Raw genomic sequence first — 26,499 nt, forward strand, 5'->3', positions numbered from 1 at the left:
AATGAGAAGTGGGAAGTAAGAATTGATAAGTGAAAAATGAAGAGTGAGAAGTGGGCAGTTAGTAGTGAGAAATGAGAAGTGAGAAGTTAAAAGGAAGAAATGAGAAATAAAAAGTGACAAGTGAGAAGTAACGAAGGGAGAAGTAAGAAGTGAGATAAGGATGACAAGTGAAAAGGTAGAAAGAAGGAGGAAAAAAATATACAGTAAGAAAAAGAAAGGATGAAAGAAGAAGAAGAACAGAAGTAAAACAAAGAACCAAAAAGAAAGAAAGAAGAAGGAATAAAAAATGAAGATGAAAGAAGAAAAAAATTAAGGAAAAAAAAGGAAGAAAGAAGGAAGAAAAAGAAAAAAAGAAGAGAAGACACTAGGAAGAGAAAAAGAAGAAAGAAGGAAGAAGCAAGTAACGCGGAAGAAAAAGAGAAAAAATGGAAGAAATAAGGAATAATAAAGAAAGAAATAAATAAGAAAGAAGGAAAAAAGAAGAAAGGAAGGTACAAAGGAAGATAGAAAGAAGAAAGAAAGAAGAAAGAAAGTAGAAAGAAATTAGGAAGAAAGAGAGAAGAAAGGAAGAAGGAAAAAAGAAAGAAGAAATAAGAAAAAAGGAAGAGAAAAGCAAAGAAGGCAAAAAGAAAGAAGAAGAAAATAATCAAAATAGGAAACAAGAAGAAAGAAGTAAGAACGAAATAAGAAAGAGAGAGGAAATGAAGAAATAAAAGAGGAAGCAAGAAGGAAAAAAGAATAAAGGAAAAAGGATGGAAGAAAGACAGAAGAAAGAAGTAAGGAATAAAGGAGATGGAAATAAAGAAGAAAAAGGGGAGAAAGACGGAAGAAATGAAGATGGAAAAGAAAAAAATAGAAGGAAAGCAGAAGAATGAATGAAGAAGAAGGAGATAAGACACAATGAAGAAAACGTCAAGAAAGAATTCCCTCCACAAGGGAACAAAAACAATGATAGTTAGGAGAAGCATGTAACAGAGGAGGAAGAAAGAAAGATAGAGGAAATAAAGTACAGAGGAGGAAGAAATAAGGAAAAAAGAAAGAAAAAAAGACGAAAAATAGAAGGATGAAAGACGAATGAAAGAAAGAAGGAATAGAAACAGGAAACTAGAAGGAAAAAAGAAAGAAAGTAGAAAGAAGGAATAAAGAAAGAAGAAAGAAGTGAAAGAAGAAAGAAAGAAAACAGGAAGAATGAAGAAAAACAGGAAACAAGTAGAAAGCAGGAAAAAGAAAGGAAGGAGAAAGAAGGAAAAAAAGAGGGAAAAAATGGGAAAAAAGAAGAAAGAAGGAAGATAGTATGAAGAAAGAAGAAAAGCAAAGGAATAAAGAATGAAGAAAGACGGAAGAAAGAAATAAGGAAGGCAGAAAGAAGAAGGAAAAAAGGAAAAAAAAGAACAAAGAAGGAAGCAAGAAGTTTGAAAAAAGGATGGTGAAACGTGGAAGGAAGAAGAAGCAAGAAAGAAGGAAGAAGGAAAGGATATAGAAGGAAGCGAACAAACGAATTAAGAAGGATGGAAGAGGAAGGAAAAATAAAGAATTAGGAAAATAGAAGGTAAAAGGGAGAAAAAATAAGGAAGAAGGACCTTTCTCCCTTTCGGCCTTTTGTTCTTCGACCTTTTGACACAGTTTTTTTGTTTCGACCTTTTGTCCTTCGACCTTTTGTCCTTTCGACCTTTTGACCTTCGACCTTTTGACCTTCGACCTTTTGACCTTCGACCTTTTGTCCTACAATCCAACTGTGAGCTGTTCTTTCCCCGCAGCCTTGTTATTCGTCAGCTCTTCAGTGGCTGTTCTAACCTCATCTAGTGTAGATGGCTCCAGCTTGTCTATCGTCGCTGACGTTCATTCTGTCCATCGTGGCTAATGTTTATTCACCGATGCACCGTCACTTCCATTGTTCAACAAAGTCTTGAAGTGCTGCTTCCACTAGGCAGACACTTTGGTTTTATCTGTCAGCAAACTCCCTTCTTGGTCGTTGTCTCACTGTCTCTCTCCGCACGCCATTGATAGTCTTTTAAAACCTCCGCATATCGTTCTGCTCCATTTTTTCCTGCGCCTCAGTAATAACTTCTTCTTTATACTGTCTTTCTGCGGCGGATTCGATTTACAGCTGCTCATGCTTCCTTGTATCGATCTCTATTCAACCGGGTACCCGACACCAACATCCGGTTTCTGGAAACGTTGTTCTCGTTCGTCAATTTCTAACACTCCATATCGTACCAACCCGTCTCTGTGCAGTTCTTATCCTTTCTCCTGCTGCTGTGCTCACCAATCGACTCCCATAGATCGTTGATGATGCCGCTAACGTTGTTTGCACATATTCTTTCGAGGAGCTTCTGGTGGTACGCAACCGAAACTCCATCTACTGTGATCTACAGCAACAAGAAGACGGGCACTTTAGCAAAGGTGGACGCACCGGAAGATAACGTTTATCGTGATCAACGAACTTTTCCCAACAGCCCGTCAGTCACTCTTCAAAGTTGGCAAAGGAGTTTGACGCATAACGAATTTAAACGGTTGATATTTTCCATAGCTTCTAAAGTTGATGGACAAGCGTGGTTCAGAGGTGAGGAATTAAGTCGCAGATTCATTCGCGTGATTTCCAGGCTTACATCAAACCACTGTTCACTAAACGTATATTGTGCATTGCTACAACATATAATTAATATTGGTTGGGACTAGCAAGAATCTATGGAAAACACCACAGTACGATCTCTAACTGGATCGATGAATATGAGGGGTATGGCTACTCATTATTCTGAAGTGCGGCTTGGTCAAAGTGTTATACACTCCTGAGCCTACTAAACAAGCGTTTATGAAAAAAATCCTTTTTTCGATAATTCCGGTGAGTACGTTAAACAATGTGGGATGAAAGCATTAGGATTCGAAACGAAGAAGCCTCAAGTACATGTTTATCTCCAAGGTTTTTCTTTCACTTAGATCTGTGTGCCGACTGTAATTTTATTGGCGTTGGTGTGGTGTAATAGATCATTTGCAGCCAGCGGCGGTGGGTTAATTTCATATATACAAATTATCCGGATTTCTTCGGAAGCTCCACCAGAAATACCCCCAGAAGACTCGCCATGAATATTCCTCCTAAAGTTCCTCCAATGTTTTTAGGTTTTAGGAACATGTTGTATAAACTCTGATGCTGAATTGAAGCAACACGATCAAAAATACGACCGAAAAAAAATCAGAACTTGTGTACATTCTTATAAATATTTTTGTTTTTTATACCTTTTCTATATTTTTTCTGCTTACACTACAAGATTTTAAATCCTTAACTACTTTTATTGGATTCACAGTAATAAAAGTCCTTCCATTACTAAGATCATTTTGGTCTTTAAGATTTAAGAAAAACGTTGTATATGCGTTCAATGTTAATTTAATCTTCTCTTGTTGAATATAAGAGGATAAGGCTTCAATTACCTTTTAATTGTTCAACCTGCGTAGAATTCTCATACGATGTACTTTTCACAACTCCATCAACTTAATTTGGGCTCGTAGTCTTGAGGTTCATACAGTATTCACGCAATCCGATGAATATCACGAAAACCCACATAAATTTCCTCTCCCAAAAACCACATCAACAAGTTCGTATTAACAGTGAATTAATTAGCACTAGGAACACGTGTGAATCGCCTCATGAATATATTAATGCAATGCGCCTCACTAACCTCACATGACTACGCTGTTGTTGGTGGGACGAAGAAGTAAGCCGCTTCTAATATTTCCCAGAAACTAGCAAACACGTCGGCACGTTTGTATGTGTGTAGTATGTGCTGCGGTGGAATCTTCTTCAACAAGACAAGGTGCGTGTTAGCTCCAAATTACTTAATCGGTTGCTCCGGCACACGTTCACCGTGTGAGCAAACGAGGCTTAGTGCGTGTGTTCACCGTATCATCACCCAGCTTCTGCCGCCGAGCCCACCATTCTGCCTGATAAGACAGACGCTGCATGATAATTTTTCAATTAGCTATTTTAATACCGACAGCAGCACCGCCAGTTGGGACGGAAATTTTAGCTGATGAGGGCAAACAACATTTAGCGAGTTTTCTTGGCTGACGCACGGATTGGGGTAGGCGATTTTTCTAAGGTTATCGCAAATTATCAGATGGGTGGTGGTTTCAAATGTTCCAATGCTTATTAGCATAGAGCTGGCGGAGACATTTTCATAACTACCTTCTATTTGCCAATTAAAAAACCTATCGTTGTTAAAATATACGTGAAAAAGTAGAAAACACGATGTTGATGGGAACAAATTTGCACTTCACTACTGAAATATCAAAGAAATATTAACGATTAACGATAATGTGCTCTGAAGAAAATATAGTTTTCATAACAAAGTATTGAAAAATGATTTTAATTATGTAAATAACCAAAGATGTTTGTCTGAGCTAGATAGGGAATCGAGAAGCTTTTCATGCTTTGAATTGTAGTTAATAACAAGCTGATTATTTGCTCATTGCCATCCATTTAGGAGTTTTAATTCATTAATAGTACGTGCTGAGGGATTTCATTGTGTTCGACTACATACTGTGAAACGCGAACATTACTTATGGAATATGAGCGAACATGCTCAACATAAAAAGATAAGAATTTTGTCTGCCTTTATTATCAAGGTTTTCGGTGTCATGGAGTGGTTCACCTCCCGAAACATGAAAAAAGGACGGCTATGATTGGGTCGAAAACAAATGTTCAATTTAAATTTAAAATGCACTGAAACTCCTCCTGAAACTGTCAACCAATGTATTCCCTCATATGTATTACCTTCAAGTGGAAATTTTTATTTCAATAGATACTCTCCTGAGAGCACCCAAGCAAACATTGTTTGCGTGTGCAATGTGTATCATTCACTTTACAGCTCGTGTGACACACCAAAGTGGGAAACTGTGTTCCCTTATACCACATTGACACAACAACGAACAGGTACCTGTTCAGCTCACGAAGCAAAAAAAAACCTGATGCACTCCCTGTTTGTTTCCCTGCAACGATTCGTCCTGGTACTGCTGAATTGTGAAAATATGCTACTTCTCAGTTGCAAGCATCGAAACCTTCAAACCTTCGGCCAGCTCCGTCTGTTCATTGAGTTGAGGGGGGATTTCTGGGGAAGACTTTCGGGAGTCTCCAATTTCCACCTGGAGAGCTACAATGTAAAGTGCTTTGAAATGGCATCGCATTGCCGCCGAGCGAACGATGTGAACTCATCTGCCAAGCACAGGCATAGCTAGACTATTGTTTGGAACCACACGAACACTGCTTACTTATTTCCCCTGCCAGTCCAAAACTGCAGCGTGCGCCGAACCTGCTAAGAGCAAGGAATTCCCAAACAGATGTCCACATCCACGGAAGAGCTTTTCCGACAAAATGGGGAAGAAACTCTAGAACCTTCAACGGGTGGGAAGGGACTTTGTAAATGCAGACTACAGAGGTTCTCAACCTTATCTTGTTGAAAATCGTTTAAATATTTAACTTACATACTTAAGTACGTTTTAAGGAATTGAAATCGCTCAATGATACCTAATTAATTCACTAAATAGTATCTGGTTGTTTTTGCATAGCTGGATAGATCATTGTTGTGCATTCGGTAGCTGACGCTATGTTCACTTGATTCCTCAAAGTATCAATCATGTGTGTGGCGGTTATTATTGGTAAATCTGATTTAAAATACATAAGCTGTGAATATAATTTTTAGTAAGTCCTGCTGGCCAAGTATTAGATTTCATTATTATCGCACCATTATTATAGTCAGCCAAAGGAAATGCTAAAGTGAGGATGATATACGTACTTATCCCAAAAACACGTACGCATATCGCCTCCGCTTGAGCATTTTATTTGACAGTATATCAAAATATGAATTGAACTATGATGCATAATAAACTGCCAAGTTTTAAACCGTTGTTTAGTCAAATGTCACCCGTTACAAATTATGGAGAAAAATCAAAAGTTGTCACTCCTAGTTTAATTTAGAATAGATGTCCGAGGTTCGAGTGTCTGAAATTAAAAAGTGTCCGAAATTTAAATCGGTGCGTGGAAGTGTCCAAAGTTAGATTCCGGAAGAAGATAATCTGCACGCTGACTTTCATCTAATCAATGACTGAGTAAAATTGTATTGCCCTTTCTTTTTTTCCCATGGAAAATTTTACTCAATTTGCGTCAAAAGCGGGACTTCTCATAACTATGAGTAGTCCTGCTTTTGACGCAAATTGATTGAAATTTCCGCGGGAAGAAAAAAGACAGCAATACAATTATACTCAGTCACTGAGTACAAAACTTTCACGGAATTTGAGAATGTACACCCAAAAAACAAATCTGACAAATATTGTATAAAATCTGGGCATATACAATTATGTAAGCTTTTTATACAGATATTGTATTAAAATAATACAAATTTGTATTATTTCAATTCAACAATTGTATTAAAATCTTCCGAAATTGTATATGCCCAATTATTATACAGTTTCTGTAAGGTTCTTATGCAGAACTTTTTTTGTTTGTTTTTATTAGCGGCATTTCACACTGCTAGAGTGCATTCATGCCGTATGTAAAAATATCCCTCCCATTACCCATTACAATACAACATTTAATTTCTTCTTCGACCTAGTGTTGTACACTTTCCATCCTGAATCGGACAGATTTTCTCCACTGTACTGCAACTCTTCTCGGCAGCTCTCATCATCGCACGATCTTTTCCGATCTTGTTCATATCTAGCCTCGATCGATTCGCTTGTTCCAGTCGACAGCCGTCTCTTTGCCGTGACTCCGGATTGTGGGTTGTTGTGTGCGTCGTCGTCGTCGTCGTCGTTCTCATCGTTGTCGCTGATGTTGTGATCTGCCGCATGCGGGGTAGCTTCAATTGTATCGGTGCGATACTCGTTTTCGTCCACGTCTTTGCTCTGTTTTTCGGCGATGTTAGAAGCTGTTTGTTTTTCTTGCTGAGTTCCCCCGCTCGATGTCACTTGTTTTTTGCCTCGGATTGTCACTAGTGTAGATTCGTTGTCTATCACCATACGCGATGGTATTTGCACTTCCATCCTCATCCGTATCACTCTGACACCGTTCGGAGCCCCAGGAAAGAAATTCTTCCAAACTTCGTTTTGTATGGAGATAACTTTTCCATACTGCTCCATGTGTTGGGTGATGGTTGTATTAGACATACATGGTGGCAGGTCATGTAGCCTCACGGTGGTAGTGGGGCCATCTACATATATAGGGATATAATACTTTATACCCTGGCATCGGAATGTGTATCGCAGATGATGCTCTTTTTGCAGCCGCAATGCCAACCCTGCATCGTTCAATTCGATGAGCACACAGTTTCGCAAGTTGTGCAATTGGATATTTCTAACATCCGCCATGTTAAGTTTAAGATCGACGTCGATTACTTCCTTCACTTGTTCCAGCGTAGGTCGTGTCGGAAGAACACTGAAATCGACGACTAGCGTGTTTCGCCTGTTCGAAGACATTTTGCGACGAATGCAAAAAATGTTTCGCGACAGGATCCACAAAAAAATGCTATAAACTGTAAGAACGTAGCGAGCTATCCGAAAACACGACTATCGCGCACGAGAAGCGGTTGCCAACTGCTTATGCAGAACTGTATTCAAATCTGTCATCCGCTGGTTGGGTGTAGTTCTGTGTTGAGTGTGCGAATGCTTTTGTATCAGTAAGCACGCAGAAAGGACGCGTTAAACTTTTTTTTCTGCTTTGTGCGGTCCGGAAAGAAAAATAAATTGATGCGTGCGTAGTAGTAGTAGTAAAATTCTTCTTTATTTAATCATTTTCTGTTCTACAATTAATATTTTTCTACATGTACAGTGCTCGGCCGGCTTGGCCCTCCAACTTCAATTTTAAATTTTTATGTTTACATTGTTATTTAGGTGTTAATATGATATATAATGACGGCCTTTAGGAGGCGCTGGTGTGTTTTTTTTTTTAAATTTGATAACCTAACTACTATGTACACTAATATTTACAATAAAAAAATTTGATAACCTAGATTGGAACTAGCGCCCTAATTGGAGCCTGATCCGAATGCAAGCAACGGACCCTAAACTTTTCTTTACACTCACCAAAGCGTTCATGTAAGGTTTTTATTCCGGCCAGACGGTGGACCTCGGATGTTCTTGTCCTGGGAAGGGTGTTGAGGATCATCCTCAGGAATTTGTTTTGGACCCGTTGAAGTTTGAGGTGGTGGGTTTTAGCGCAGCTCTCCCAGACCGGCATGCCATATTCGATCACAGGGAGGATGATTTGCTTGTAGACAGCAAGCTTATTTTTCAGGGACAATGACGACCGGCGGTTGATCAAAGGGTACAGTAGTTTCAACAAGACGTTACACTTTGTCACCGTTTTGTCAACTTGTTGCCTGAAAATAAGCTTGCTGTCGAGGGTCAAGCCAAGGTAGTCGGCCTCATTGGCCCATTCCACAGTCGTGCCATTGAGGATGATTTTACAGTCCCCAGGCGGAACAAGTTTAGGGATTTGGAGTGGGGAAAATGATGACCTGGGTCTTCGCCGCGTTGATACAGATCTTCCAGCTGGTGAGGTACTCTGTCAGGGCATCCAGGCCTCGTTGGAGTTTTGCCACTAGCGCTCTGATCACTCTACCGTTGTAGACGATGGATGTGTCATCTGCGAACAGAGACAGAATGCCGCCTTCTGGAGGTTCTGGCATGTCGGAGGTGAACAGATTGAAAAGCAGGGGCCCGAAGATACTGCCCTGGGGAACGCCTGCGACGATGTTGTGCGCATTGGAACTCGCTCCGCTGATTGAGACCCGGAATGTCCTTGCCGACAGGTAATTGTTGATGATTTTCACCAGGTAGCTGGGAAGATTGTAGCGTTGTAGTTTGTACACCAGGCCATCATGCCATACATTGTCAAATGCCTTCTCGACATCGAGTAAGGCCATGGCGGATGTTTTCGAGACAAACTTGTTCCGTCTGAGGACGTTGGTAACTCGGGTCAGTTGGTGTACAGTTGACCGACCGCGTCGGAAATCAAACTGTTCCTCGAGCAAGATGTTGAGATTTTCGGCAGACTCAAGTAACCGATGATGAATAGCTTTTCGAATAGCTTGGATAACCCTGAGAGAAGGCTGATGGGTCGATAACTTTTGGGGAGGAAGGATCCTTCCCAGGCTTCCGGATGGGGATGACTTTCGCTGACTTCCAGGACGATGGGAAGTAGCTAAGCCGGAGACACTGATTAAAGATCAGCGAGAGGTGCTCAAAGAACGGAGCACTCATGTGTTTGAGCTCGAGATTCAGGATGCTGTCGAAGCCTGGGGCCTTCATGTTCTTCGACGATTTGATATAGGCCGTCAATTCGTCAGCTGAGATCTCCAACTCCTCCGAGAAGTCGTTGGGAATCAAATGGATGTTGTTAGCATGCTCGTTGACGGCTGCTTCGTGTGGACTGACGATGTTCTGCCCAAGATTGTGTGAGCTGACGAAATGACGACCTATTTCAGCGACCTTCTCTGCAGGAGTTATCAAGCGATCCTTAGAGCCATTATTGTCTAGTGGGATCAAAGGTGGAATGGGCCGAGGCTTGGCTTTTAGAATTTTGGTCATTTTCCAGAACGGCTTAGCATAATCTGGGAGAGTGCGGATCTTATTCGAGAAGTCGTTATTTTTGAGGTCCACCATTCTGGCCTTGATAATTTTTGTGATTCGATTGCAGCGTGCCTTAAGCTCAGGCAGTCCAGTACGCTGAAACTGCCTGCGAGTGACATTCCGCAATCGAATCAAATCTTTGGTGAGTGTATCGATGTTTAAGGAGTTGCTTACCTGCCGAGCCGTCGGTACGTGTTGCTCTCGGGCCGCCGTGATCGCCTCCTCGATAGCGCACAGCTGGCGGTCGATACTTTCCGGCGTCTCCGGACGCACCTCGTAGTCGACGGTGTTATCGACGCACTGCTGGAAACGCTGCCAGTTCACTCGGTGGTAGTTCCGCCGTAACTGCTGGTGCCGATTGACCGAGGAGCCCAGTTCCGCCACCACCGGATAGTGATCCGAACTGAGCTCCTGGTATACAACCGGCTGCGAGACGTGGTCACTCAGGTTTGTTACGTAGAGGTCGAGCGTTGCGTGGGCACCGGACCGACTCAGCCGAGTGGGGTAATCCGGGCTCAGGATCGTGTAGTGGCCTTCCTCCATGTCGTTGCTCCAGATGGTGCCGTTTCGATTGCCGCGACTGTTGCCCCAGGCTTGATGTTTGGCATTCAAGTCGCCGGCAATGATATACTGGCCTTGCCTCCGCGTCAGCTTGACGATGTTCCTCCGAAGGGCAGCCGATGATCCATCGCCGGCTTTGGCCTGCGTTGGACAGTACGCCGCGATGAGCGCGATTGTGCCGACCGAAGTGGTGATTTCGACACCGATGGCCTCGATGACACTGAGCTGGAAGCTTGGAAGCAGACGACAGTTGATGTTGTAGCGAAGAGCGATGGCCACACCACCTCCCCTGGTCGGCCGGTCGAGTCGCACGATGCGGAAGTCCGGGATGTTGATGTTCACCTCCGGTTTTAGGTGCGTTTCGGTGATAAACGCCACGTCTATTTCCTTCTCCTCAAGGAAATCCTTCAGCTCGATTGTTTTGCTCTTTAGCGAGCAAGCGTTCCAGTTGACCAGGCCCACCCTAGCAGCCATTTTCAATGATGAACATGCCAAGTGTGAAGACCTGGTCGAATCGGGTTTTGCAGCCGCGCAGTCGAGTGGCGAGCTGCGCGAAGATCGGCATCAGTTGCTCCGGAGTGTACAGCGGGGCAGATTCTTCCGGTGGGACGGCTTCGTTCTCCGACTGCCGACGGAACCCAGGAGGAGGAAGCGGGGGCCATTCGCTGGTGGATGGTGCCGACGATGCTGGAGCTTGGACTGATGCAGCTGCCGCTGCCAGTCGCTTGTGCGGCTGTAGCGGTGGGAGTATTGGAATCACACGACGGGGGGCCGGGATGGCTGGAAAGTTCACCTCGTTGATTACAGGAACACGGTTCTTCTTCGGAATGGTCCTGGTGGAAGCCTTCTTCCGGATTTCCAGGAACTCGGCTCGCTTTGGGCAGCCCTTTGTGGTGGCCCGATGTTTGTCGCCACAGTTGGCGCACTTGGGATCGGCCACCTCCATTTTGTCGCACTCATCAGTCGGATGGGGTTCGCCACACTTGTTGCAGCGCGGCTTCATGCGGCAGTTCCTGGTGCCGTGCCCGAAATTAAAGCAGTTGGTGCATTGCGTGACATCGCGGTGCACTGGCCGATATCGCTCCCAGTCAACGACGGTGTAATTTATAACGCCAACCAGCTTCAGGTCCTTCCAGGTAGTGGAGCCGTGCTCCAGATGGATCAGGTAAAGCTGGTCGCGATATTTCCTCGCCTTGTCGTGACGAGCGATCTTGTGGACGGCTACTGGCTTCAGTCCGCAACTTTCAAGCTCTGCTTGGAGCTCTTCCTCCTTCATGTCGTGAAGTCCTCGCAGCAAAGCCTTGAGCGGCTTCGTGCCGGGGTGGTCGTGAGTGTAGTACTCATACTTGTGGACCTCGAGGAACTCCACGACGGATTGATGATGGTCCCTGTTGGCCGGCATCACTTTCACGCCCTCGCTGCAGAGCCGAAAAGTACATTTCAGCCCCTTAGCGATCAGCTGGCGAATTTTTGGGCGTAAATCCGGCGGATCGCCCTTCACAAACACGGGCGGGCACTTCTCCTTCCGCTCCGGTTGCACCTGCGGCAGCTGCGATTGCTGCTTCTTCCTCTTTTTCGGCGGATTGCCGGCGTCATCAAGCGGCAACGGCGAGAACACGTTGCTCTGCAAAAGCTGCTTGGAGGGGTTACCCAAGTGCGCTTAGGCACTTTTCCAGCGACCGAATCGGCCACCGAGTCTCCCATGACGGGTCCGGGAGAAAATAACGCCAACGCGACAAGCGAAAACGTAAACAGCGAAAGAACGAGAAAAAACACTTCGAAAAAATGCGCGAGCAAAAAAACACGTCCGTACGTGTTGAGCGTGTCTGCTAGCGAAATTGATGCGTGCTTTTTGTCTAATCTTTTTAAAAGATTGCATAATTTACCAATTCACGATGGGCCACAGCGGGAGTTTGTTTGAAGTTTGCTGCAATACGGTGATCCCACTACATTTTAAGATTGAGTTTTCCACTTCCATGTTTCAAGCGTTGTACTTTGTTCTAGAAAGTTGTTCCTTATATAATTTTGAGGCACTTTGCTGGCCATTGTTGTACGTCGTCTGTATCATTTGTTATGATAATTTCAAATAATAAAGGGTTACCCCCTAGAAAATCAATATTTTGATTGTAACTTTTTAGTTTTAATTTTTATCGAAGTGACAAAGTTTCAGAGCATAAAAATGCAAGTTTTGTTTACATAATCGAATGACACAATCGAGTGATTTTGATGAAATCTGGATTGGTAAACGATTTTAATAGAGCATTCATATGCGAAGTGTGGTTGTCTGGCCATCGTACAGTGCTAAATTTAGAAATAAAGAAGTTGAAAATTTTATCGCATAAGTGGGACCACCCTATTGCAACAAACTTCAAAATAAAGCTTAATTAATAAGCTTTGACTTTGCTGAAGAGACTTTGTTTCTAAAGTATCATCTTCAAGGTGAACATAATTTTTTCCTCGTAATTTCCCGGCGTTGCCCATCGTGCAATGTGAATCGAGATAATGCATCCCTTGAAACTAACACAAAACCATATCTCAAGACAAGCATGGAGATGCAGAGGTAAAAACAATTGTTTAGAGCTTTGAAGAAGAATGTCTTCACGTGTCATTAGACACGAAACGATCCCATTTAAGGGAAGCTTCATTAATTACGTAACGCAAAAAATGACCATTTTCAACCACCCTTCCCTTATGTCGCACTTTTTGTATGAGCCATATACAAATTTTATATGGATTTTTACACTCACAGCAACCCCCTCCCCCTTCTTAGGGTTACGTAATTTATAGAGAAAGGAAGCAAATAAAAGAAAGGAGGAAGAATAAGAAAGATAAATGTAGATTAAAATGAAGAAGGCATAACGAAGAAGGAAAAAAAGAGAAAGGATGAGGATTGAAGGAAGAAGGTAAAAGAAGAAAGAGGAAGAAGAGACAATATACAAGAAGAAAAAGGGAGAAGAAAAATTAGTGACAGAAGAAGCAAGGATAAAAATAAAGAAGGAAGAAGAAAAAGAAGAAAACAAGAAGTAGAAGAAAAAGAAAGAAGAAGGTAGAAAGATAAAGTAGGAAGAAGAGGGAAATGGAAGAAGAGAAAAAAGAAGAAAGAAGGAGAAAGAAAGTGGATGGAAGGCAGAAGCAAGAAGATAAAGAGAAAAAGACGGAAGAAGGGAAGAGGAAGAAAGAAGAAATATGTAGCATGAAAAAAAAGAAAAAAGAGATAAAAAAGATAAAAAGAGAGAAAGGATCAATGTAAGAAAGTAAAAGGAAAAAGAGAAGAGAAGAAAAATGAAAAAGTATGGAAGAGGGAAGAAGAAAAATAAATAAATAATAAAGTAGAAGTAATATAGAAGAAGGAAGAAAGTGAAAGAAAAGCATAAAAAAAATCATATTATTTACTACACACTTCACACTTGTTTCAAAATTTCCACAGCGTACTTCTAATCTTACAATTTTCTTCTAACTTCTCGCATCTATCTTTTCACTTCTTACTTCACAGAAGTAAAAGAAAAAAAAATAAGTGAGAAAGAAGAAGGTAGGTGGGAAGAGAACGAAGCAAAAAGGAAGAAATAATGATTATTTTCTAGTATTATTTTCTATTTTCTATTCACGTCAGGTATTGCAGAAATGCCGCGAATACAACGTGCCCACACATCTGATCTATTTATCGACTTCAAAGCCGCACATGATACAATCGATCGGGACCAGCTATGGCAGCTAATGCACGAAAACGGATTTCCGGATAAACTGATACGGTTGATCAAGGCGACGATGGATCGGGTGATGTGCGTAGTTCGAGTTTCAGGGGCATTCTCGAGTCCCTTCGAAACGCGAAGAGGGTTACGGCAAGGTGATGGTCTTTCGTGTCTGCTATTCAACATCGCTTTAGAGGGAGTAATACGAAGGGCAGGGATTGACACGAGTGGTACGATTTTCACGAAGTCCGTCCAGTTATTTGGTTTCGCCGACGACATTGATATCATGGCACGTAGCTTTAAGAGGATGGAGGAATCCTACATCGGACTGAAAAGTGAAGCTAAACGGATTGGACTAGTCATCAACACGTCGAAGACGAAGTACATGATAGGAAGAGGCTTAAGAGAGGTCAATGTAAGCCATCCACCACGAGTTTCTATCGGTGGTGACGAAATCGAGGTGGTTGAAGATTTCGTGTACTTGGGCTCACTGGTGACCGCTGATAACGATACCAGCAGAGACATTCGGAGGCGCATAGTGGCTGGAAATCGTACGTACTTTGGACTCCGTAAGACGCTTCGATCGAATAGAGTTCGCCGCCGTACCAAACTGACTATCTACAAAACGCTTATAAGACCGGTAGTTCTCTACGGACACGAGACTTGGACGATGCTCGTGGAGGAACAACGCGCACTGGGAGTTTTTGAAAGGAAAGTGTTGCGTACCATCTATGGTGGGGTGCAGATGGCGGACGGTACGTGGAGGAGGCGAATGAACCACGAGTTGCATCAGCTGTTGGGAGAACCATCCATCGTTCACACCGCGAAAATCGGAAGACTGCGGTGGGCCGGGAACGTAGCCAAAATGTCCGATAGTAATCCGGTGAAAATGGTTCTCGACAACGATCCGACGGGAACAAGAAGGCGAGGTGCACAGCGGGCAAGGTGGATCGATCAGGTGGAGGACGATTTGCGGACCCTCCGCAGACTGCGTGGTTGGCGAAGTGTAGCCATGGACCGAGCTGAATGGAGAAGACTTTTATGTGCAGCACAGGCCACTCCGGCCTTAGTCTGATAATAAAATAAAATAAGGATTATTTTCTCACTTTCGACTTTTTTTTCTCACTTTTGACTACTCACGCCCCACTTTCATTTCCCCACTTCCTACTTCTCACTTTCCATTCTTCACTTCTCTTTTTTCATTTTTCTCTTATCAATTCTTTTTGAAAACTTCTCACTTCAAACTTCTCATTTTTTGATTCTCTTGTCTCACTTCTCATAATTCAATACTCGACTCTCACTTCTCATTCATTATGTGTTATTTTACACTTCTCACTTATCACTTTTATTTCATTTCTCTTTTATCACTTCTCGGTTCTTAATTTTCACTTCTTACTTTTTACTTCGCAATTCCTTCTTCACACTATTTACGTCACGCTTCACATTTTCCCTTCTCACTTTTAACACTTCTCATCTTCTTATTTCTTCATCTCCCTTATTTGAAACTTCTGATTTCTAGGAAATATAGGAAATGAAAAAAAAAACTTATTCTTCATTTATCACCACCCACTTCTAGTTTCTCACTTTTATCACTGTGACAATCTGTGTTATTTTTTTCTTCAATCAAATGGCAGTAGGTCAAATGACCCGTTCGGCCAACCGGCAAAACAATCGGAGTTCAAGTCTGACTATACCCTGAGAACCAAGATATGTCAGAAACCTCAGGTAGATTTCGCGTCTGAGATAAATGGTCTTTTGCAAAGGAAAAAAAAGGTCAATCGTTTTCTTCCATATATCGCCTTTACTTGGATGCTTGTTCTTCTTCTTCTTCTTATTGGCATTACATCCCCACACTGGGACAGAGCCGCCTCGCAGCTTAGTGTTCATTAAGCACTTCCACAGATATTAACTGCGAGGTTTCTAATTCTAAGCCAGGTTACCATTTATACCCAGGGAAGTCGAGACAATTTCCAATCCGAAAATTGCCTAGACCGGCACTGGGAACCGAGCCTGCTTGGATGCTTGTAGTTTCATAAATTCAAGACAATAAAGATGCTGGGCACATCCTCACAGTATATTTGAGATTTAGGGAAAACTAGTTTGACGCTCATTGCTAAAAGAGACCGAGGAATCCTGTGCATTTTCTTGGGCTCCGCGGGAAAGGGATAGTTAGTTAGATGAGAAGGTAATCTATAGAAAGTCGCGACTATATAAATAATTATTTTGTACATAGTTATGTGAAAGTAATTTACTCACGCGCACAAAGCAGAATTACGCATCTCTATGATCGCGCGATCGTTCTACGTCCGATAGAAAACACGAGCAGACGCGCACTAAAAACACGATCGATTTACTTTCCGACTGCGCAACACAGAACTAATCACCCGGATCTGGCGAATGTTCAGCGTCTGATACGAAACACGTTGGAATTTCTTCTTATTGGCATTACATCCCTAGCAGCTCAGTGTTCTTTCATTACTTTCACAGTTATTAACTGCGAAGTTTCTAAGTCAAGTTCCCTTTTTTGCATTCGTGTATCATGAGGCAAACACGATGACACTTTTATGCCCGGGGAAGTCGAGAAAATTTCCAACCCGAAAATTTCCTAGACCAGATCGGGAATCGAAACCGGCCACCTTCAGCATGGTCTTGCTTTGTAGCCGCGCATCTTACCGCATGGCTAAGGAAGGCTTCTAAAGTATGATCTCATACTTTATTTTGATTCAAGACATATTTGCTGAGGCATTACAGGATAATCAGAACAGTTCGGGACATCCGATGAATGCATTGCAGAAATTTCTGAATTTTTTTTTTAGTTTGGATTTTTTTCAAACAGCGTGTTTTTTATAACTCCGGAACACATTAACCGATCGAAAACTATTAGGCCACATTCCGAGTCGATTGCAACATGTTGCGAGAAAATCGGATAATGTTTAGTATCAAAAAGTGTGTCTCATACTTTTGTACACAACACATACACATACAGACATGATCCAAATCTGGCGAGCTGAGTCGAATGGTATATAACACCATGGGGTATAGCCTTTCCGTATACATAGCGTATGAAAAAGACAAAACAAAAGATGATTGCGCTCTAAATTGAGATCTGTTTGCTGTACAATGCACTACAATAGATATGTGAATTCGTATAAAACAATATTGAAAGGTCATTCTTAACTTTGTACCATTTTAAACAGAAATTCTACACAAGATAGACCATATAAATGAGTGCCATACCAATACTGTGCCTGTTTTGAAATAAATGTTTTGTCACTTAGTTCCGTGGGATTCGCGAAAAGGTTTTTATATATTAATATTTCACCAGCCAAATAATTGAAGAAGAGCTCACAAATAGTTTCATACTGTGCCGTCTGCTTATTATTAAGAAGCCTTTCCATCATGTTGTCATACTCAGGATCGTCAAAATTCCATCAACTTTCTAACTTATAGTGCTGTGGAACGTACAAAAAAACATGAAGAACATCTGCCATGGCTTTAAAAGCATGACACAACAATGTGGGATGCCCATCTATCGGATCAACATTTTGATTCCATCGGAGGCTTGGGATAGTCGAGAAAGCTATTCGAACTCACCGAGAGTAGTGCCAGCAATTTTCATGGAAAGATTAGTACCATATGCAGATGAAACTGAATATCGACTCGTTAGCCGTACCCGGTGCTAAACATTCCATATCCGAATAACTTCTGTTAACAGTGCCAACTGATTTGGCCCAGCACACCACTGCCACGATGAAGCATTCAAACACAAACTAGAAATGGAATATTTATGCTTTGGGTTTCTTTTTAATTTGCCATAGTTCAGGATGGTACGGCAAGCATTCTTTATCAAACCGAGAGGCAGGACTCGGGTCAATGCGGGTGGAATGTGGAATATTCTGCATATGGTCTCCTTCAACCATGCAGTATCCTGGAACGTTGGAAGTTTCGATTTGCAAGTGACAATCTTGTTGACAATGGCACAAGCATAGCCTGATTCACATTAAACATTTCTCCCTACCCTTTGGTGGCACCTCGAATACGGAACACATTCCGGGCACATTCTTCCAAGCAAATAGTACACACAAAAGCATTCCGAACCTCACAGTAGCAGGATCATAAAAGTGCATTTGACCACGTATAAGAGGGCTTTCTGCAGAAATCGATACCATCGCCAATGTATCACACCTCCCTCAATGCTTGAGCCTGAAAACTGGAAGAAATGAAAGTGTGAGGTCCTTCATTAACTACATAAACACAAATTCGATTTTTTTTTAATGTTTGAGGAATTTTTAGAGGACCACTTGGGTACCATCTGGAGTTAAATAGTGGTACAATTCAACCGTTCATTTGCAAATATGTACAAATATGACAAATATGACATTTTTGGCTAGAATGAGATTTTTATATATTCTGAATCCTCGTCCAAAAATATATCAAGACCAACATTGGAAAATGACGTAACATCCAAAATTTATTCCTTCTGATTCTTTGTCTACATATATAGCTATATGTGTAGACGAGGAATCAGAAAAAAAATGTGTGCAGATGTAAACATTGGTTCTTTTTGAAAATTGGAGAGATTGGACTATTGGCTCAAATTTAGTTTTTAAATGCACGGTGAAGGCACTATTACCGCTAGGTGGATTAATAAGGGTTTTCAAATTGAATTTTCTGTAATCTTTGGAGAACAGCTGATCATCCTGTGTCAATTATTCTGCATCAAATTGCTGTAACGGTAGATAATGAAAATAATGCATTAGCTAAGAATGAAATGGCTTTTGAATTCCTCACTTCTAAATAGGTGTATGCAGTACCAGTGGTGATTGGTGGAATAACCTGTTTTATATTTAATATTATACCTTGCCACAAACTTGTTGTTCTTAATAATACTTAATAATACTTGCATAATACATTGGCTTCCATGGAAATGTTTATCTTACAATAGGGAGTTAATGTTCCGTAAATTCCTGGCAAAATCCTTAAAATCAGATTGATTTGATATTCACGAAATCTTTTTGAAAGTCTTCGCAGTTAATTGATGATCCCTGTTTCCTACCGTTAACGTTTCTATCCCATCTACCTCTCTAAACAGTGCTAAAGCTGTTCAATCGTTGGCCACTATTGTTGGAAACGTCATCATTGTTATAGAGCCCATGGCATTGCGATTGCATCGAATTGGTTTTCTCCATTCTACGCTCCATACTATGACTTTTTTTTTAAAAAGAGGCGAACATTGCTTTCAGAAGCTGATTGTTGAGCCCATTTTGGACCAGTTCAGTGACGATACCGACCGATAGCAGGACAGTCTGCCCAAATGGGAACGAACACGAACTGAGCCGCCACAAGGAAACACGTCGTCCATTCAAGTGACCGAAAATTTCATTTCAGAAACGATAAATCCATCGGGATTAAGATTATCCTCGATGATGAATGTGTAGCAACATTATACCGGCTTGCCTCACATTGAGCACGAGAAATCGTGTAAACACGCATGCACATGGGCACAATTGTGGCAGGACGATGAACCGATGGGGAGTGTAACATTGTCCTATGTTTTGGGGGTCGCCTCAGGACAGACAAGCGTTTGTCGGATTGGTTTATTTGACCTCGAATACGTTTAGGGTGGAATGAACTTTTGAATGCATTTTTATCTTTTTCGTACACGAAGTGAACGAACTAGGGTTACTGCTCCTGGACTTCATCTCATAGCTCCGATATTGGTCCTACGGAAAACAAAGCAATGAAAAGGTATTTGATTTGTTTATTATTTTTGTGATTTTTTTCAGCAGTAAGCACGCATGTTAGCAAAAAGAGGCGACGAAATTGGTGCCGTATTTCTTTGTTTCGCGATGAGATGAATATATGTTCAGTGAGATTGAAAACGGAACAGTTCCCCTATTTATAAAAAGCCCTGAGACCCATAGTTTTGTATAGGCACTGATTCACTCAGCTAGTTAGTTATGGCCCTGATACAAAAGCGTGGGAAAGCATCGCTCATGTTTTTGACACATATTCTGGATCGTTTTCTCACAGCAAGTTGCATTCCAGAATGGAGATCTTTTAGTCAACAATGGTATAACTAGATAAATGGAAACAATAAAGCACACAACATAATTTCTACGTAGAAGTTACTTGCAGATATTTTCCATCTAAATTCGTTTGTTAATGTTACATGATTTGTTAGTTATTAATCCGGATCGTTTCTAGTCTAGTTTAGTCTAATCTACACATACACAGCCAGTTCGTGAAAGAATCCTGGAAAGTGATAGACTCGTCAACATCTATCACTTTTCTTGTCAATATTTATGTTTGAAGCACATCTTTCCCGTGATTTTTACACAAGAAAATATAATATAAACCCACCGGAGACCACAACAAATCTATCTATAGTAGGCGTTATAAATGAATTTTGAATTTTAAGAAATGTGTTATGGAAATAATAATATGGATATCATTAATGTAACGAATACTAATAAATAAAAGATAATAGTTATAAATTCAACCAATCTCAAAACAAAACCTTGTTCACCTGATGTTGTTGCCGAGAAGTAAGGTTTTTAGTATCAGAGATATCAATTTAAATTTACACGACCATGTAATAAAGCAGATTTGATTGATGCAACACATTTAAAATTCAGCCTCTGTAATGAATTATCGACAAACTATTAAATGATTGTACCCGGACTACTAAAAAATCGAAATATCCTTACACAAGTCTGTAAAACATATTCTTGCTTCATATTTGTTTTGCATGATAACGCAACATCGAGAATTTCCGTCGCAATAGACCGAAATAGAAATCTTATTATGCATAAAACGTTGATCGACTGATTTGTTTGTCATGGTTTCATAACAAAATTACAGTTTTTTTGAATATTGAAGACATGAACGTCCACGGAAGATTAAACAAGCATTATTTTGCTCATATACTGCTTGACCACGAAACGCGCTCACTAAAAATATATTTGTCAAAATATGGCAAAGGGCAATGGGGGGAAGGGGCCCTCCTTAGCCGTGCGGTAAGATGCGCGGCTACAAAGCAAGACCATGCTGAGGGTGGCCGGGTTCGATTCCCGGTGCCGGTCTAGATAATTTTCGGCTTGGAAATTGTCTCGACTTCCCTGGGCATAAAAGTATCATCGTGTTAGCCTCATGATATACGAATGCAGAAATGGTATCCTGGCTTAGAAACCTCGCAGTTAATAACTGCGGAAGTGCTTAATGAACACTAAGCTGCGAGGCGGCAATGTCCCAGTGTGGGGATGTAATGCCAATGAAGAAGAATGGGGGGGAAGTCTATATACAAAATAATTTGTATAGATTTTTTTTAACTACCGTGGGGCATCGAAATCCGTACACTTAAGCACCTTAGTATATGATAAAGTCATTATAAAATAGGAATCGAATGTAAATAAAACGTTTGTCATTGACACAGGAGCATTAAGGCTTCCACTTTTGAAGTGTTTCACATTTACTCATTAAAAACTATGAAATACATAACAAAATAATGAAATAATGAATAAAATCTACTACTCCTGACTCTAAATTATTTTTTTTTTTTTTTTTTTCGAAAACTAAATGGCGGCAAAAACTCCGCGTTTGGAGTGTGGCGATTTGCTTTTGATTTTTGTTGTTTTAATTTCAAAGCCTTCTTTCCATTTCTATGCCCTTAAAAGCTTACTGCCATGTATCTGAACAGGATAAGATTAATTATTCCTACACAGTGTTGGTAAAAACTCAAAATCTCAAAACTCATGGATGATTCAAATCAAGCGTGAGTTGAAACGCACCCAACTCAGCACCTAAAAACTCATGGATGAGTTGAATCATCCATTTGAATCATCGTAGGTTTTCTTTTGTTCTGCTTCGTTAAAAACAGTGAATTGACGTTTGTCGCATAAAATATTAGACACTCTTTTATGTATAAGCAATAAATTGCCCCCAAATTAATTTCAAATGTGTTTTTAAACCAAAATGATTTTTTAGCAAATTAGTGAAATGATGCGTTTTAGCATGAAAAATTCAAGCGTGATGCATTTCGTTCGCACGGGAGCGCTCGTTGATTGAGATTTATGAGTGATTTTACCAACACTGTTCCTACATTAATTACCTTCAACCGCCTTTAATTTATTGATATCTCATGAGGTGGACGGATTTCGGTGCTGTACGGATTTCGGTCCCGCACGGTATGGGGAGAATGTAATCCATGAAATCCCATACGTAAATTAGTGGACGGATTTACGTGTCGCGTTGCCTAAATCCGTCCACTAACTACGTATAGGATTTACGTTAAATCAATATGGATTTACGTTAAATCAATCCACCTACCACGCTGGATATGGCGTAAGCCTTAGAGTGAAATCAGTAGTGATTCAGTTTTGTTGCAAATTTTCGAATACTATTCTAGTTTGAAAATGGGCCAAAATAGAACAAACTCACAGGCTTCCACAGCAGTGTTCTATTCATGTTTGATTTTTTTTTCATTGAATGAAATGATTATGTTGCTGCTGAGGAAGGTGCGGTAAATGCAAAGTGGATTGATCCCTACATAAAATGACGCATTCATACACCAAAACAATTGAAAATATTTGAATCTCGTGATTCATTCGTGGTTCAAATCTGCAGAAAATAGAACTGAGCGGTATAACAGTTTTAAGCTTTTGAATCTCGACTGTTGTAAAAAATAAATCTTGAGCCACTGCTGGGAAAGTGCATGATTCAGATTCATATTCAAACTGACAGCCCCGAACGATTTGAATCACTGCTGATTTTACTCTTATAGGAGTAGACTTACTTACCAGCACGTCTATAGTATCCTTACCGATACGCCGATACAAACGAAAAGTTCTACATAATTCCTCGAACGCGTCCTCTGGCATATACTCTTGGCCTATATACTTCAACGGGCTCGTTATTGATACATGTTTGATGTTTGTTTAATTGATGGAACCATAAACTGAAGCACCGGTGCACACTCCTTTCTCTGCAGAAAATTTGGTTTGCACGATTCTTGGTCCAGCTATCCAATATTGATTATCTATTGCCATTCTGCCTGCGAAGGGCTACATCAAAGTGTGTTTGGGCAAATCCTTTATTAGCCGCCAGACATTCTAAATACTCACGCTCCTCTAATGTGGACGTGTGCTATACACATGTGGAAGTATTGGCTTGAGAAATGGATTGCGAGTGATTTGACTATGCGTCCAATTTAGGAATCTCGAGCTCGTTCAGTAGCCTCTAGGTTGCGAAGGTTGAGGACGTCCTTCGTAGCTTAGTTGGTTAAAGCACCAGTCTAGCGTACTGTAGGGTCATGGGTTCGAGTCCCATCGAAGGAAAGTGGTTACCTCCAATACATTTTCCAAATCAATATCTTTCACATAACGTACATATTCACATATGAGTTTTCACAACATTGTAAATTAACGTCCAAGTCGGGTGGTTTAATCCCCGGAAATAGGCAATTATCTTTGATTGAACTGAAATCCTTTATTGTAAATTTTCAAATCTACTCATAGCTATCATCGAGGCTATCATATTCTTCAAACGGCTCCTCACTTTTTGTATGGAATTAATATGTACCAGATAAATTTTTTTTCAAATGTCAGCGCAGCGCTAAATACAAACCGTCCGATGCTGCTGCCTACTACGATCTTTCTGTAGTGGTTAATCCGATCGTTTCGGGCAATTTCTCGCAGTAGCCCGATTATTATATATTATCACATAAGGGTGGTTCAAAAAATCGATTTTGCTCCACAGAACTCGTCTGATGCTTTATCATGTTCTGAGTGTCCTCTAAAAATTTGAGATCATTTGGATTAAAACTGATTTAGCACAAGGCGTTTCAAGTTTACATGCAATTTAGTATGAGGAAAATTATTTTTTCGTTATACTGTTTATGGCGCTTCCTCATTAAGCGCAGGTTAAAAGAAAACTTACATAGCTTAAATGAACACTTAAAAGCTTTCACTCAGTGAAAACCGCATCTTAATTAATTGTTCCGATAATTAATAATCGAATAATTTGTTTTCTTGCGATAACGATAGTTTTAACTGGGAATAAAGTGTTTTAGTGACAAGCTGCATGAGCATGAGCATGAGCATGATTGACCGCCCACGGTTGCTACTCCGTTATTGCCAGGTCAGCTGAAGTTACACAGAGAACCAACAGATGATGTTTGGGACTAACATCTTCCTCAATGTGTAAAACCTGGTGACCCAAAATCAAGCAATACCAGCGCCGGCCGTGTCCGAATGCAGGTCAATTGGGGAATAGGTAGGAAAATGATGACGTGAAACTCGCTTTGATAGAAGCCGACGAGTCATCTGCACTTCCACGAGAAATCACTGGGATGTTGGATATATGGGGTAGGAAGTGTAGCAGGGTTCGTTTTGGTAAACGATTTGCCGTGTGTAACGTGTAGTTTGATGGAGTTTAAACAAAAACACAATTGAACGCGCACTAGTTAATCGATTCATCGACCGCACTTAGCAGAACAAAATATTTCGCTGATCGCGCGATCACTCTGCGTACTAATAGAAACACGATAGAACACGCACTAACTTTTTATTTGTTAATTAATTTAATTACCCGCACAACGCAGAGCCAAATATATCAATGATCACGCGATCATTCTGCTTATTAGAGGAAACCCGATCGTACGCGCACTAATGTTTTATTTTCTAATTAATTTATTCACTCACACAAAACAGAACAAAATATTTCGAAGATCGCCTAATCGTACTATATTTGTTATTTAATTTACTCATTTGCACAACGTAGAACAAAACGTTTAGGTGATCGTGGAATCGTTCTGAGCGCCAGAAGTTCCTACTATTACATTGATTGTTCAATTTGTTTAAATATAATCTCTAAAAAGAAAAAACTGGCCTGCAATATTTTCAACATATAAATCGCGGTATGAAAACGTACACTCGATTTTTTTGGCAGCATGGAAAAGTAGTAAGGCCCCATTATGTTCAGAACTATTATTCTTCCGTATATTTGTCATTTCATGCTCTACTCTGCTATTCACAAAACAATTTGATATACAGGTTTAAAAGTGAAAATTGTTGAAAGAATCTTAATAAAGAAAACTAGCATTTCTATATAGGGAACAACTGATCTAATTCTTTTTTTTTGTGTATTAGTTAATGTATGGATTTCTAGAATTGCCTATGGCATTCACTACCGGTTTGTATAAAAAACAAGATTTTTTTGTGTTCAGGCGCTGTAAAGAGTATGTTAATTAGTTATCAATTGAGCATTTCAGCATTTCAAAGCGTTCATTAGATATTATGATAAGTGATGTTTTCCTGTATCGTAAAAATATGAAGCATTAAAAAACAGTAGTCAAATCTTTGTTGTAATTTCTGGCCACCAGCTTTTTGAATTGACCTAATTTGATTCCTGTTTGTAAAATGTTTGAAAATCTATTTTCATGGCCGACGATTGGTCCAGAGAATTTTTTTTTAGGAAATATATCTCTGGAAGGCATAAATCGAAACTAACTTCAACAAAACGATGTATTTTTCGTCTATCGTTAGAAGAGTTATGACACCACTCCACCAAATTCTATTCTCCGATCACGTATCTCGACCTTAACACAAAAATGCTGTTCTTAGTGCCCTATATCTGACTTGAATTTGATCGAATCAAGTACTGCATATTGAAGACGGTTCCACTGTCGAGGTCGGAACACGTATCCTCATAGTCACTATCAAGCATAAACACTATTATATACTCCACAGACAAGCCGATGCGAAGGCTATTGCAGCCAAACGAACTGTCAGTGAGTGTAGCCAAACGAGCATGACGTCACGAGTGGCATTTAAGGCACGGACATATTCGCGTGGTACACTGTGAAAAAACGAAAAAACACAGTAAATTGAGCTGACTCAACCGTGTCTCCGCTAGACAACACATAAAATAAGGCCAAATGAGCATTCACAATTGGTGGAGCACATTTAAAAAAAAAATATTGAAAATTGTAAATTGTAATTGAAAAATCAAAATGATTCCATCGAGTCATTTTATTCTGCTTAAAAAGATCTAAACGACAGCATTTCGAACCAGCACAGTCACGCAAACCAACACCACATGTAGATTTATTAATACTGTTATGTTATCTGTAAATGATTCTGATTTGAATTTGGTGGGCCACCCAGTTAAACAATACGCCCCAAAAATTTTGGTATTGACATACCATATGTAATGAGAGACTGTCCATGAAATACTTTACGTTATAAGAATTTCATGAAGAGTGAATGTTAATATTAAATTTCAGATGCTGCATGCAAAAAGTATGGTAAAATAGATAGGCCAATACTAACGTGGTGATCTAATATTCTTTGAAGAAATTCAGCTACAATTATTGAAAAAATAAAACCTTGCTCTCGAAGGGCCTTTTACCACTTTTTGGCTCTATATCAAAATAGTTTAACACCGCAATAATTACGAAGCTAACAGACATGTTATCATAAAAAAAGATTGAATAATTAAAATTATACTTAGCGAAGTCCAAAAGGAATACATCGTCGACGTGGAAAAAGAGAAAAGTCCGTATGTTTGAACCACACGATCGCCTCACGGTCGATAGCATCTATGGGTAAATTTTGTTTTGGAAATCTTATTC

The 26,499-nt window shown here is 40.5% G+C and overlaps 1 protein-coding gene and 1 non-coding gene across 2 annotated transcripts; one reads left to right on the forward strand and one right to left on the reverse strand.

The window, feature by feature from the left end:
• Positions 1-6,567: 6,567 nt before the first annotated feature.
• Positions 6,568-7,464, reverse strand: LOC134209268 (uncharacterized). Its single transcript, XM_062685248.1, has one exon. It carries the CDS (start codon positions 7,462-7,464, stop codon positions 6,568-6,570), a length of 897 nt encoding a protein of 298 aa, XP_062541232.1.
• A 15,664-nt stretch (positions 7,465-23,128) lies between these two features.
• On the forward strand, positions 23,129-23,203 carry Trnaa-agc (transfer RNA alanine (anticodon AGC)). Its single transcript has one exon. It is a non-coding gene; the product is annotated as a tRNA-Ala (tRNA).
• The last annotated feature ends 3,296 nt before the right edge of the window (positions 23,204-26,499 follow it).

The sequence above is a fragment of the Armigeres subalbatus genome, chromosome 2 (genome assembly GCF_024139115.2).
Source record: "Armigeres subalbatus isolate Guangzhou_Male chromosome 2, GZ_Asu_2, whole genome shotgun sequence".
Classification (NCBI taxonomy): Eukaryota; Metazoa; Arthropoda; class Insecta; order Diptera; family Culicidae; genus Armigeres; species Armigeres subalbatus.

Coding starts and splice junctions, on each gene's coding strand:
- LOC134209268 (XM_062685248.1), bottom strand. CDS start 7,464: ATGTCTTCGAACAGGCGAAACACGCTAGTCGTCGATTTCAGTGTTCTT.